Below are 14,029 nucleotides of genomic sequence, written 5' to 3'. Positions count from 1 at the left end.
GAGTGGCCCTTCTCTGGACCCTCTCCAGGTTATCCGCATCCTTCTTGAAGTGTGGCGCCCAGAATTGCATGCAGTACTCCAACTGCGGTCTGACCAGCGCCCGATAGAGGGGAAGTATCACCTCCTTGGACCTATTCGTCATGCATCTGCTGATGCACGATAAAGTGCCATTTGCTTTTTTGATGGCTTCGTCACATTGCCAACTCATGTTCATCTTGGAGTCCACTAGGACTCCAAGATCCCTTTCCACCTCTGTGCCACCAAGCAGGTCATTCCCTAGGCTGTAGGTGTGCTGGACATTTTTCCTCCCTAGGTACAGCACCTTGCATTTCTCCTTGTTGAACTGCATCCTGTTGTTTTCTGCCCACTTGTCCAACCTATCCAGGTCTGCCTGCAGCTGTTCCCTGCCCTCTGGTGTGTCCATATCTCCCCATAGCTTTGTGTCATCTGCAAACTTGGACAGAGTACATTTCACTCCCTCGTCCAAGTCACTGATGAAGACATTAAAGAGTATCGGTCCAAGGACCGAGCCCTGCGGGACCCCACTACCCACACCCTTCCAGGTCAAGACCGACCCATCCACCACGACTCTCTGGGTGCGACCCTCTAGCCAATTCGCCACCCACCGGACTGTGTAGTCATCCACGTCACAGCCTCTTAACTTGTTCACCAGTATGGGGTGGGATACCATATCGAAGGCCTTCCTGAAGTCTAAGTATACGACATCCACCCCTCCTCCTGTGTCCAGGCGTTTCGTAACCTGGTCATAGAAAGAGACTAGATTGGCCAGGCACGATCTGCCTGCCATGAACCCGTGCTGGTTTCCCCCCAGCATAATTTGTCCTGCTGGGCTCTCACAAATGTGAGCCTTGATAATTTTTTCAAAGACTTTACCAAGGATGGAGGTGAGACTAACTGGCCTATAGTTACCAGATGTCTGGATACTTTAGGTTTCTCATGATGACCGCGTCCTTTGACTTAACTGCCTCTGCGAGCTGACCTGAGAATTCCTGGTCTAGCTCTTCCCCGTGGTTGGGCCGTCTGTAGTAGACCCCCACCATCAAGTCCCTTCCCCTCCGACCTCCTTGTACTCTGACCCAGAGCACTTCATTCTGCCCCTCCTCTGACCATAAGGTTTAGACAGATACTTGGTAACATTTATATGAATATAATAATAATAATAATAATAATAATAATCTTTTCCACTAAAGAGAAAAGATTAGACTAAAATGGAGTTTTTCTTCTCTTTTGTAATAAAACGTGTTCCACCATTGGCCTCAATGGAGTAAAAATGGTGTAAAAACAATATAGGTGAGACAACAAACAGGTTTAAAGTCCCTCACTCTTTAATATAGTTCTTGGGAACGTGTGCATCTAAGCACTTAGGATCATAGGATCCTATGTTTGTAGGCACGTAGGGCTGGAAGGGACCCCACAAGGTCATTTCTTGTTCAGCTTCTGCTCAAAGCAAGATCATCCCTGACTAAGTATCCCCAGTCAAGTGCCTGTCTCACCTGCTCTTGAATGTTTTCAAGCATGGAGACTCCTCAGCTTCCCTAGGCAGCCTGTTCCAATGCCCGACTGCTCCCACAGTTAGCTAGTTCTTCCTAACCTCCAGCCTCAATTTCCCCTGCTGCAGTGTAACACCATTGCTCCTAGTCCTATCCCCAATAGACACAGATAAACACTCATTTCTATCCTTTCTATAATCACCCTGCAGGTATTTGAAGACTGTTATCAAATGCCATTGGCAGTCTTCTCTTCTCCAAGCTAAATAACTGTAGTTCTTTCAACCTTTCTTTATAAGTCTTGTCTCCCAGGCCCCGGATCCTTTTTGTTGCTTCACAGAATTATTCAATTGCTTCTTTGAGAACTAACATCATAATACCAGTCTGAGGTGAAAACTGGCAGATGTGAGAAGTGAAACAAATATTATACCTATTAACCAATTCATTTTAACCACATTTTAATTAAAAATTCCTTTATTTGATTAATGCCCTGCAGTCATTTGGTCCTGTCTACTGACTGGCTCCATTACTTCCAGTCACAAGACAGGAACATCGAACATCATTCAGTTTTCATTTACTGCTCTGCATTCTTACCTAGCAAGCTTCCTGTTTCCCCCTGTTGGCCTTTTCCTTGATATCTTGGTTAAATCAAATATATTTATTTTACACAAGGCTTAGAGAGATTCTTTGGTAACAGCCTTTTTTCATGAATAAGAGATAAAATAGTACTTTTCTTGTCTTCTGTAAAAACTATGGCTGCCTATGCAGGTGGTCTTTGGAGTTCTCCATTTCCCAGCAGCCCCTACCTATGTGGCTGGGGCTGGTCTCCATGGAAACTCCAGCAGCATCCACATTGTTATAGTTAAACTGGCCCCAACTATGTGGGCAGGGGTTACTGGGAAATGGAGTCTGGCTACTGGCCGGATCTTCCATTTTGCCCACCCCTGATCTAAGCACATAGGATCATAGGAAATTCACGCTGCAAAGGACCCCACTAGTTAAAACCACTTCAGCCATGTTTATCTGTGTCTATTGGGACATTTATGCCATAACCCTACTCAAGGCAGGATCATCCCTCACTAAACCACTCCAGCCGAGTGTCCGTCTCACCTGCTTGTGAAAGTTTCCAAGTACGGAGAATACACAGCTTCTCTAGGTCACCTGATCCAATGCCTGACCGCTCCAAAGTCAGCTAGTTCCCCTGATCTCCATCTTCAATTTCTTCTGTTGTGGCTTGAGGCAGTTGCTACTAGCCCTGTACCTGATAGACACAGAGAAAAGCTCTTCTCCATTCTCTCGATAATTCAGGTTTTGAAGACTATTCTCAAATCCCCGCTCAGTCTTCTCTTCTTCATGCTAAATAATAGGGGTGTGCGAAAAACGCCCTATTTGATTTGGATTCAGCCCAAATCAGGGACAGTGATTTGATTCGTTGATTCTAATCACTGTCCCTGATTCAATTTGGCTGGATCCAAATCAGAAGATTCAATGATGATTCGGATATAGAAATAGTTTTTAATTTTTTTAACATACCTAGAGGTACCAGTGCAGCCTGTGGCAGCGAACCCAGAAGTGGACCTAGAGGTATGTAGAAAAAACGTTTAAAGCTGCCTCTACGACTGAATTGCTGAATCTTTCCAAATGTCTCCAAATCCATTTGGAGCATTCCGATTTGATTCACAGAGATTAAAGGGTCCTCTGATTCAATTCAGATTTGAAGATTTAGCCACTGAATTGGGCTGAATCTCTGCCGAATCGAATCAGGGACAGAAGTTTTGCACAGCCCTACTAAATAACCCTTGTGCTTTCGACCTTTCCTCCTAAGTCTTATCTCCTTGGGCCCCAGATCATTTTTGTTGCCCTGCCACTTGACCTATTATCTTGAAATTTTATCTGGGTTTTGGCTTTCTTCAGAGGGTCAGCATGAGGGAAATAAAAAGTTTCAATCTCCCATTAAATCTTCACATATACAATAATTTAGTTAAATTTCCTGCAACAGGAGAACTCTAGTGAACTTGGAAAATGGAGTAGACTACCTCAAACCTTTTTCTAAACATTTAAGGGATATAGCCCATGATTCATAGTAGGGCACTGGCTGTTAAGTGACTGAGAAAATTTAGTCTCCTAAATGTTCCAGGAAACCTTGCTGGTGGCCATCTCAGTTGAATGAGACTTACCTCACAGTAAACTACAGCGTTTGTCAATTTTGCTGGAAGACTCTGCATTTCTCAACCAGCTTTCTTAGGGCTCCTAAGACATCCCTGTTTCTCAGGCTGTAGATGAGTGGATTCAGCACTGGGGTGACAATGGTGTAAAAGAGAGCCACAATCTTGTCTTGCACTGGGGAGTGGTAGGAGCTGGGTCTCATGTACATGAAGATGGCTGCCCCGAAGTACATGCCTACAACAGTCAGGTGGGAGGAGCAGGTGGCCAGAGCTTTCTGCTGTCTGGTTGAATTCATCCTGAGGACTGCAGCAAGGATACGAGCATAAGAAGCTAATATGATGGAAGAAGGGATAAGGAACATAACGATGCTACACACAAACAGCAGAGTCTCATATTGGGACGTGTCAGAGCAGGACAATTTGAGCAGGACTGGGACCTCACAGAAAAAGTGGTTAATTTTTTTAGAGCCGCAGTAGGGCAAGTGCATTGTAGAAGCTGTAAGAATCAAGGCATCTACAGACGTCCCGATCCAGACCCCACCTGTCAGACCCAAGCAGATTCTCTTGCTCAGGAGGACAGGGTATTGCAAGGGGTTGCAGATCGCTATATACCTGTCATAAGCCATGACTGCCAGGAGGAGGCACTCTGCTCCACCCATTGTCAAGGAGAGGAAAATCTGAACCCCACAGCCAGCTGGAGAAATGGGGTTGCCTGGGGTCAGGAAGTCTGCTGCCATTTTGGGAACAACAATCAGAGTCTGACAGATGTCCATGAAGGCCAGTTGACTAAGGAAAAAGTACATGGGGGTGTGAAGGGAGGAATCCACTTTGATTAGAAGTATGAGGAGAGCATTTCCAGAAATGGCAGCGATGAAGGTTAATAAGATCATGGCCATGGAGAACATGTGTACATTGCTCCTGCTCAGGAGTCCCAGAAGAATGAAGTCTGCTGAAGATGTTTCATTCCCATTCTTCATTTCCTCTTCATGCAGCTTTGCCTGAAACCCTGGACAAGAACCAAATGCCTTCGGGAATGTGCATAGACTCAGTAATAGCAACTGAGGCAACTGGCAGGTTTTCTTCTCCTGTGAAAGAAATGACAGGCATTATGGTTCAAAAGAGAGGGGAGACATGCAGTGGTGGATTAAGATTTCTTTGGGCCCCTGGGCAAACAGAAAATTGGAGGTCCCCTGTACCACATTATAAACGGGAATGTATATAAAAGCATTAATAAATAGACCCATTAAATGGTTATATGCTGCATTAAAAAATAAAGCACAACATGCACTGTCAAAATTAACTATTTAGTTTTGCCACACACAAAACTGAATAAAACAACTGCCGTAGGAAAATGACTCAAATGCATGGGATTGCCATAAATGTATAATACTATGAAAGGAAAAATGTTCTAGTTTAGTGGTCATATAGATTCTTGTCTGACTGTTTTTTTAAATACATATTTTACATTGTAACTGCACTACAGTAACTATTCCAAGAAAAATATGGGCCACACCTATAGCCTTGAGTATCAGTCTAAGAATGCTGTTAGTGATTCTTGCAATTAAAATAAAGGCCTACACAATACATCTCTTTTTTTAATCTTTCCCAAAAACTTAAACAGATGCTAAACATTATATACTGTAAAGCTCTCTCTTTTATCTACCCATTACACCCTTGTGCTACCATTGCATAATTTTATAACCAAAATGCATAGATATATTAATATATACATACATATATGCACACATAATGTCTCTCTCTCAATATCACTAGCTCTCTCTCTCTATAAATATCTATATAGATGTATACATACACGCACACACACACACACGCACACACACACGCGCGTGCACACACACACATACACACACACACACAGATACACAGTCTTTCTTTATATATATAATGTAGACAGACAGATCTAATCAGCCCCTGGAAGAGCTCACCCTTCCCCACATGAGCTGCCATCACTTGGGAAAAATGCACACTCCCTCTCTATGGGGAGCTCTATTTGGGGTCAAGAACTGCAGGAAGCATCCTGGGGTGAGTAGGATTCCCCTTCTCTGTACCCCAAAGCACCCATTAGCAGCAGGACTAAAGCACCGCTCCCTGCCTTGCTGGGGGATCTGATGCAGTTTGGGGGCAGTTTGGGGCTACAACCCCCTACACCACACACACACGCACACACACACATTCTGCATCTGCCATGAGCGGCACGGCAACCCATTCTGAGTTGCTTGCCTGCCCTGCAACCCAACCCTTGGGAGGGAAGGAGAGCAGGATCAGGCTCCTTTCAGGCACAGGGACGGGAGAGGGACAGACCAGCTGGGCAGTGAGTGGCAAGGGCAGCATTGATCCTCACTGCCACTTCATCCCAGCTGTCCCCACAGAGTGGTGAGATGAGCTCCCAACCACTACCTACTTCTGGCTCTCAGGTGTTTAACATGCAATGGAGCTTCAGCGCTTTGCAGGACTTTCCTCTGCAGGCTGGGAAGTGTGGCGGGTCCCTGCTCCATCCCCTACCTTGCTCCTAGAGAGCCCCTGATTGGTAGGGGCCCCTAGGCCTGGGCCCCTTGGCCCATGAATCGATCCATTTCTGGGGACAAGTCATAGTGTTGGCAGAGCCCTAGCACCCACCCACCTCCAACCTGGGGTAGGTTATTCCAGTTTGCAGGTGGAAAGGGTTACCTATCCTAAACTACTAGACTGTGCAGAGACATCATAGCCAGGTTTATAAGAGTTAACAGGAGTCCTGTTTGCAATCTAGCCATGGCAGTGAACAAGTCAGTGCATGCTATTTTCCTTGCCCAGATGTGGGGCAAATAATGAGATCCTATACACCATGCTGGTGATAGTATCCAAATAGTAGCTACATTGCTAATATGACCTTCTTACCTGTGAGTCTGACTGAAGTCAATGGGAAATAATCTCACGGAGTCACCTCGTGGCGAAACATTTCTGAGTCACTGAGTGTCGCTGAGTCATTCTGGCGATTCTCCTTTCCTATCACCACAAACAATGACATTTATCATTATGGACATTACCTGTAGCATGTGTAGATAAAAAGTACCACCTAATGGGCGTGTCTACACATGACGCTACATTGCCACAGCTACCTGCTACAGCGACATAGCACCTGCGGGCAAGGAAGTGACACAGCAGCTATATTGCCATAGCAACATGCCCCCTCATTTTAGCACATTACTACGGTGACCTAGCAGTTAAAAGTAACCATGCATCACATGCACGACACAGTATGGGTTGTTACTACGCGGTCATTTAGTACTTCCAAGAAGAAATACTAAATGATGGTGCAGTAACAACAGCGTGTAGGGCGCACAAATAAATGTGCCAAGTAAAATCCTGTTCAGAAAAGAAAAAGAAAAACAAAGAAAGAGAAGAATAGAACATAACAAAAGTTGCTTAAAATTATATATATATATATTTCAGGAAAAAAACTGAAACAAATTTATTTTAGTCTCAGGTTGCTAGAGATCTCTGCCCTATCATTTCAATTCCATGAAACCAATAATAAAATAAAATTAAGAAGAAATGTCAGTTCTATAATGCTTTTGATAAAAATGGTCAATCAGTACTTCAATTAATGTGAGTGGGTATTTTTTCCTGAAAAAAAGAATGTTTCACTTTTTTAAGGGGCATTTCCCCCCAAAATTGAAACATTAATTTTGAACATTTCCAGTAATGGGCTAAAGGCCATACAGTACAAAATACTCTGTGAGGGACCTGCCTGACTAGGAGTGGTACAGATGCAACACCTGAAGAATAGCCTTCATAACTCTTGGAACAAAAGCTCTCTGAACCTGAAAGAAGTTGCCTCTTCCCACTAGGTAAAAGGCCACAATCTCACTGGCTTCTCTGTTTCTCTAGGGAGGGTGGTAGCTCTGCTGGATTAACTAGTGAGATAACACCCATGGTCATAGATGGCGGAAGCGGGTTAACGGGGCTCAGCCTCTCAAACACAGCCAGCAGGTAGGGTCCCAGGGTAGCCCGGCTGCAGGCTGCTGCAGCAGGGTGGGGAGGAGGCACACATATACTCACATACCGTGCTTACCGAGGATCACAGCTGGCTCACAGAGACCGAAAGAAACTTACCTGCAGTCTCCTTTCTTTCTGGACTTGCGGGGGTGCAGATCAAGACCCCCCCATAAACCAAGCGGGATTGGGGTAGGGGCAGGGGTGAATCATTTGCCCCTGCCCCACTCCCTGCTGCACTGTGGGCATTGCCCCACACCCCAGCCTGGCTGGGCCTCCATTCATGGGGAATGGGGCCCCCGCCATGATGGATTGTGGGGCAAACAGAACCCAGAAGCTCATCTAGGGGTGTGGCGCCAGGGAGCCAAAACGGGGGCACGTGGTCCCCCGATCTGTGCACAGGACAAGGACGAGCTACAGCTGTGGGCTGGGCTCAGCCTGCTTCTGGCCTGCACGCCTCGCTGCAGCCTTTGCAAGTGGTGTGAGGTCGCACCTTATGCCTCGCTGCCCAGGGGTCAGCGGCAAGACGCATATGCAGCTGCACTGCTTTCAAAGGTGGCAGCGAGGCATGCAGGCAGGGAGCAGGCAGATCTCTGTGCAAAGATCAGGGGGTCACATGGCTCCCCCTTGGCTCCCTGGCACAGTGCTTCTGGAGGAGCCACTGGGATGCACTGCGTATTTCCTGTGGATGATGCAAGTTGGGTCCAGGGGTCCCATAGCTTTCATCCCCTACAGCCCAGCGGTGCAGCCAAGGCTCGCCCCAGTCTAGCCCCTGGCTCTGGGCCCTGCTGGGCGGTGCGGGGCCAGTGTGGGGAGGCAGCTGTGGCCAGTGCAGTGCTGCGGGGTGGTAAATACACAGGAGCCACCAGTGCCAGGCAACAACACTGGGCACAAGGGAAGAGGCTGCCACAGCCCCAATCCCAGGCTCAGCTTTGCTCTCCCTCCCCACTGCCCTTTCCCCTCCATCGGCCTATTCCCCCACAGACCTTCTTCTCTGGGGGGGGGAGGGCGTACATGCCCACTCATGCACACACGCACTCCCCCCCCCCAAAAAAAAAATTCCCTCCACCTGTGCCCATGGTATTCAACTGTGAGGAAGATACAGTGACTTTGCTGTGCTCTTCCTCTGACCTCACAGGACAATGTATTCCATCACAGGTGATCTCTACTTATAAACTACAAGCCAGCATTCAGCCAGCCAGCCTTGACCTAATCTGGTCAAATCTGATTTTCTAAGAGACCTAGCTTTCTACTGGGTGCATTAACTCTGGCCTAAATTTATTCTGGGGTAAACTAATCAGGAGTAAATGCTTTCAGCCAGGTATCTACAAATGCATGCATTAGAGAGAAGATTTGCTGCTCTTTGCAGCAAGATTCCTGCAGCCCTGCCATGGACCCCTGCCACCACTGCGGGGAGCTCCAGACTCCCCCCAGGTCCTAGCACAGGGGCTGTCAGGCAGCAAGGGGCAGGAGACAACTGCTTCCCAGCTCCTTGGATCTGCCTGCTGCTGGAGTGGGGACTATGTCCCCCTGACCCAGTAGCACAGAGCTCCTGCCCTGGCTCCCTGATCAGGGGCAGGGGACTTGGAGAGAGCTGCAGGGGCGGAACAGGTCCCAGCTCCCTGTCCCAAATCTGCCAGTGGGGCAGCTATGTCGCTACTAGTTTACCCACCAGCAGATCAGGGCAGAGGGCTGGTACCTACCTCACCCCTGCATCTCTTTCCAAACCCCGTGCCTCAGTCACCCAATTGGGCATAGTGCTGGGACCTGTCCTTGACCTGTCCCGCACCCTGCATGCCAGGTAGAGGTTAGGCAGCTTGTTCTCCGCTTAGCTCTGCAAGCCCAAAGCTGGGGGATGGGGAGGAGGGAAACACTTGGGGGCTTGTTTCCCATTCAGGTCCATCAGCACAGAGCTGGGGGGTGGGACAGGCTGAGGGGCTTTCCCCACCCAGCTCTGTGAGTGCAGAACTGAGCTAGGAACAAGCAAGCATGTTCCCTGCCCAACTCCATGCTCCACGTTTCCCCATCCCCACCAGCGAGGAGCTCCCAGCACTGGGTCCACGACCACAGGCCCAGTGCTGGAAGATGCTTATCTCCCAGCCCAAGCCCCAAAACCACAGAGCTCAGGCAGGGACATAAGGATCTCCCAGCACTGGCTTCACCATCACGGAGCTGGGAATGGGATTTAAGGGTCTCCCAGCCCCCACTCCCCAGTCCAATGGCAGAGTGGGGGCCAAGAGATAAGGATCTCCCAGTCCCCAGGCCCCAGTCACGATCTCAGAGCAGAGGGCTTGGAGCTCCCTGCTGCTGGGCAGGGGGACATAGTCATGTGGTGGAGCCCACCGTGCCAGCAAGCAGCTCCCATGAGCAGGAAGCTTCCTCCTGCCTCCAGGTGGATGGCTGACCTGGACCAGATTTTGCTCCCAATCAGATGTTTACATGAGCACTACGGCACTATTACTAATCTCAAGTAAATTCACTACGCCATTTCAGCTCACAAATTTACTCAGGATTAGAGAGGTTTACTATGAACTAGGCATGTGCATGTGTAGACGGACTTGCTTACTTCACAGTAAACTATGCTAATGCAATGTTAAGCTTCTCGTGTAGATGTGTCCACTGTCAACTAAAATATGCCTTGGGAAATGGATAAAGTATACCTTATTACCATATTAAATGGATTAAGTGTATATCATTGATGAATAGGCATAATTTTAAAACATCTGATAACTTAATTTGTGATAATTTTATTTAGTAAGGTTTTTAAGCCCAGCTCAAAGCTGGTGATAAAGATCCCAGGTCTGCCTCAGAAATGCTTTTCAGGCACCAACCCAGATCCTTGCTGTATTTCTCCTCTGAAGGTGAACTAATATCAGCGCTTCAAGAAACCGAGTTTCTGAAACCTCAGGAAGAAGTTATTTTGCCAGACAGGCTGCCCACCCACTGGAGAGTTAAAAGAATTGGTGACTTAAAGATTTCTTTCTTTTTGTTCTAACAATTCTGTGACTCTCTTCATTTAATTAATAGTTGTTGTTTTTTTTTTTTTTAAATCAGCAGCTTGCTATGCTTTACCTCTACTATCTTAGCAATTGCCTGTGGTTTGTATTCTAATATTAGAAGTGCTGTTAAGATTTCCTTGACTTTGTTTTTTGGACTGTGTGCTTTTACCGGACCCAGCTTCTCAAAGCATCCTTGGTCCCCAGAATCTCCCTGGGGCTCTGCAGTCCTCGGCCTCGGTGCCTGTTTTCCTTCTGGCAGAGTGAACTAGAAACCCTAAATCTCTATAGCTACTGAAGTTTGTACATACCAAGTAGGCACAGAAAGGTAACTAGTATTTATCCCCTTACATGCAAAGCTAGGGACAAGGGAAAGTCTTGAAAGAGTGGATTGTTTGTGTTATGTGTTTCATACACCGGTACCATCAGTAATTTGGGGTCTATGTCCTCTCAAAAAGGAAGGTCTTTCAGAGAACACAGGCCCCAAGTTACTGTGTGATAAAGAGTGGTGAAGCACATAACACAAATGTTCCTCCTTATAGGGGGGTTTCAAAGTCCTTGAAGTGGAAATATATGATATGATATTATACATGTATGTTATGATATACAACATAGACCGTTTACGATATGTTATATTAAATTAAATCTCTCTTTCTCTAACACTTTTAATAGCCCTAAAAGTGGCCTGGGTGAAATCCTGGACCTGCTAATGTGAATGGGGATATTGGAATTGATTCCAGGAGAGCAACGTTTTAACCCTTACAAACATTTCCTCTTCTCCAGGTTCCTTTGAATACATAGCTACCATGACAGAAATAATCTGTTTTCATTAATAATTTCCACCTTCCAATTCTTAATTGTATCATCTCATTTATCACATCAAAAAAGCCATTTCATATACATTTGTAGGAAAAATAAAATAAAACAAAACTTATTTTATTAATAACCCTACTAGTAGAAGTAATAATAGTTAAAAGTAAAATTTACATGACTTTATTGCCACATAATACACATTTAGAGAAATATTTATGTGCCACTTCTTCTATGGGCTGTTTCACATGCGGCCCTTTAAGAAGAAACATGGTGCTGTTTCTAATAAAGATAAATCAATTTTTAAAAATCTTCGTTTGCATAAAGTAGGACTAAAAGAAAACAGGAATCACTTACCTTGATTTGATTTATCTCTTTCTGTGACCACTTCAGTAAAAAGTTTCATCTCTTCCAAAAAACACTGTCCTTTATTTAAAAAGAAGTTCCCACACCCCAAATTTTTACAGACCTACTCTCCTGTATTCTAATATATTCCCAAAATATTTTATTTTTCCAATCCCATCTGGGCATTTACAAAAAATGAAGAGTTATTAGCTCAAAAGCAACTACATGAGCTATCCACATAAATCTTTTTTCTTGCTGTCTTTACTTTTAAAATGAAAGAAGTGACTGTTCGAGGCGTGGCATTCCTTCAGTAAGGGGCATCAGTAGTTTTCTAAGGAAGTAAATTACTTTAAAAACTCTCAGGCATGAGCTCCATTTCAATTTCAAGATTAAAATAATATAATAATTCTTGCCCACAGGTTGAAAAAATATTTTAATATGTTTAAAATTTTGCAACATGGGCAATATAAAAAAAAATTTGAAATCAGTCTTTAAAAAAAGATGTTCTACACTGCATAAAGGCACAGTGCAAGTCTTTTTCATCATGCATTTGCAGCTCACTGAGTAAATTCGGTAGTGGAGAGAGGGGAGCAGGCAGGTCATAAAAAACACAGTCTTTACAAAAGCCAAATCAAGTTTGTGACCATTACGTTACTCATCAGCAATAGTTTTGAAATCTAAGGGGAGGAAAATACACAAACTTTCCCACACTCTGGGGACTCTTGTCAAGTCTTTAATTAAGTTGCACTTTCAGCTCCAGCGGGTGCTCTGCCAAACCTTCCTCCATTTAGCTGTTTGAAAACTTTGCAAAGTTGTGCTCAGGGAAATTTCTTGACAACCTCTGTCTTGAGGGGGGAGATAGCAAACCATTTCAGGAAGGACAAATCACAATACATTTCAGTCTTTTTTTAAAATAAAGTCTAAGGGTAGGATATTTTTTTTTAAGTGGGAAATGTCATATTTGACTGTTTTCATTCTAATACAGAAAACCCGATCTTTCACTGCAGGATTTTCTAGTGCAGGATGCAAATAATAATAGAACAGGCCCAGAGGCCTCAGACTTGAATAGATGCCACTCAGATGAGTGGGGTCCATTCCTTGATTGCAGACCACAGAATCAGGTGCTTGATCTGAGACTGCCTGTACATCAGTCTAATGTGTAAGAGAAGACATCTGTAGCTCTCCATAGTGCTTTGAATAATCTCTGCCGGTCAACACAGAGTCTAGGCTGGTAGTTTTAATGCAGCCTCACCTATACCAAATGCAGAACTATGCTGGGGGTTGGGAGGGAAGTAACCTTTCCCCCGTAACTGGCATACCTGTGTCGATGAAAGTTTAGAGAGAGAAGACCCGAGAACAGGCCTGAAAGCATGTCAAAGTGTATCCAATCATGCAGCTGGTCCAAGAAATATTATTACCCACAAATTACTTGGCCACTCACATATTTTTTGTGCCAGCCCAGCTACACGGTCACTCCAGCTGTATTAAAATTCCCTCTCTTGTGACCTGTCACTCCAGCTGGGTTATATTGTATTGTTAACTGCTCTTAAGGAGTGAGAGCATTGCATTCAGCATCATTATAACCTGTCTGTAGTACCTGGCTCCTCAGGTAAGCTATCCAGGGGAAAATGATTGTTGTAAAGACCTAGAAGTGAAGGAATGAGGAATAAAAAAGATTTCTGGAGAGATTTTGGGAGCCTATGTAGATCAAACTCAGCTCTGAGCCAAGGCCAGTTGGATACCTAGGATGAGACCATTCACCACCTTTCTGAAGTAAAGTGGTACCTGGCTTTTGCTATAACCTTCTGAATTTCTTATACCTTGTGGAGTGCCTACATCTTTATGTAACTTCCTAGGCCTTAAATCCTGTAAGCTGCAAGTGTGAGAGGAAAAGTAGGGTAAAAAATCCTGTTTAGAGTCATTTCACTCTCCCCTTCAGCCTCCATTTTCTGCCATTGTGTAACATGGGATACTGGACAAGATGGACCTATGGTCTGACCCAGGGAACAGAAATTATGTTCTTATGGTCTACATGATGTGAAGTGTCTGGCACATTCAGGTTCAATCAGTCTAGTGGCTTTAGTCACCACCAAATTTCACTAACAAGAACACAGGCAGTCATCCCTCATGACTAAGTCCTTCAGCAGGGGCCAGAGTCAGTAGCCAAGGAAGAGGCCAGGGCAGGGTCCAAAATTAGGAACCAAGAGACAGG

The 14,029-nt window shown here is 45.3% G+C and overlaps 1 protein-coding gene across 1 annotated transcript; it reads right to left on the bottom strand.

Moving 5' to 3' along the window:
- Positions 1-2,688: 2,688 nt before the first annotated feature.
- LOC102563257 (olfactory receptor 2V1-like) lies at positions 2,689-12,372 on the bottom strand. The gene is made up of 4 exons (XM_059714975.1): positions 11,830-12,372; positions 6,569-6,676; positions 3,686-4,758; positions 2,689-2,769 (listed from the first exon to the last, which is right to left on the bottom strand). The coding sequence occupies exon 3, from the start codon at positions 4,648-4,650 to the stop codon at positions 3,709-3,711; it is 942 nt and encodes a 313-aa protein (XP_059570958.1). The 5' UTR covers positions 4,651-4,758; positions 6,569-6,676; positions 11,830-12,372; the 3' UTR covers positions 2,689-2,769; positions 3,686-3,708.
- Positions 12,373-14,029: the final 1,657 nt, after the last annotated feature.

Source organism: Alligator mississippiensis, chromosome 11 (assembly GCF_030867095.1).
Source record: "Alligator mississippiensis isolate rAllMis1 chromosome 11, rAllMis1, whole genome shotgun sequence".
Taxonomy (NCBI): Eukaryota; Metazoa; Chordata; order Crocodylia; family Alligatoridae; genus Alligator; species Alligator mississippiensis.
This window is presented reverse-complemented; position numbering and strand designations above follow the sequence as displayed.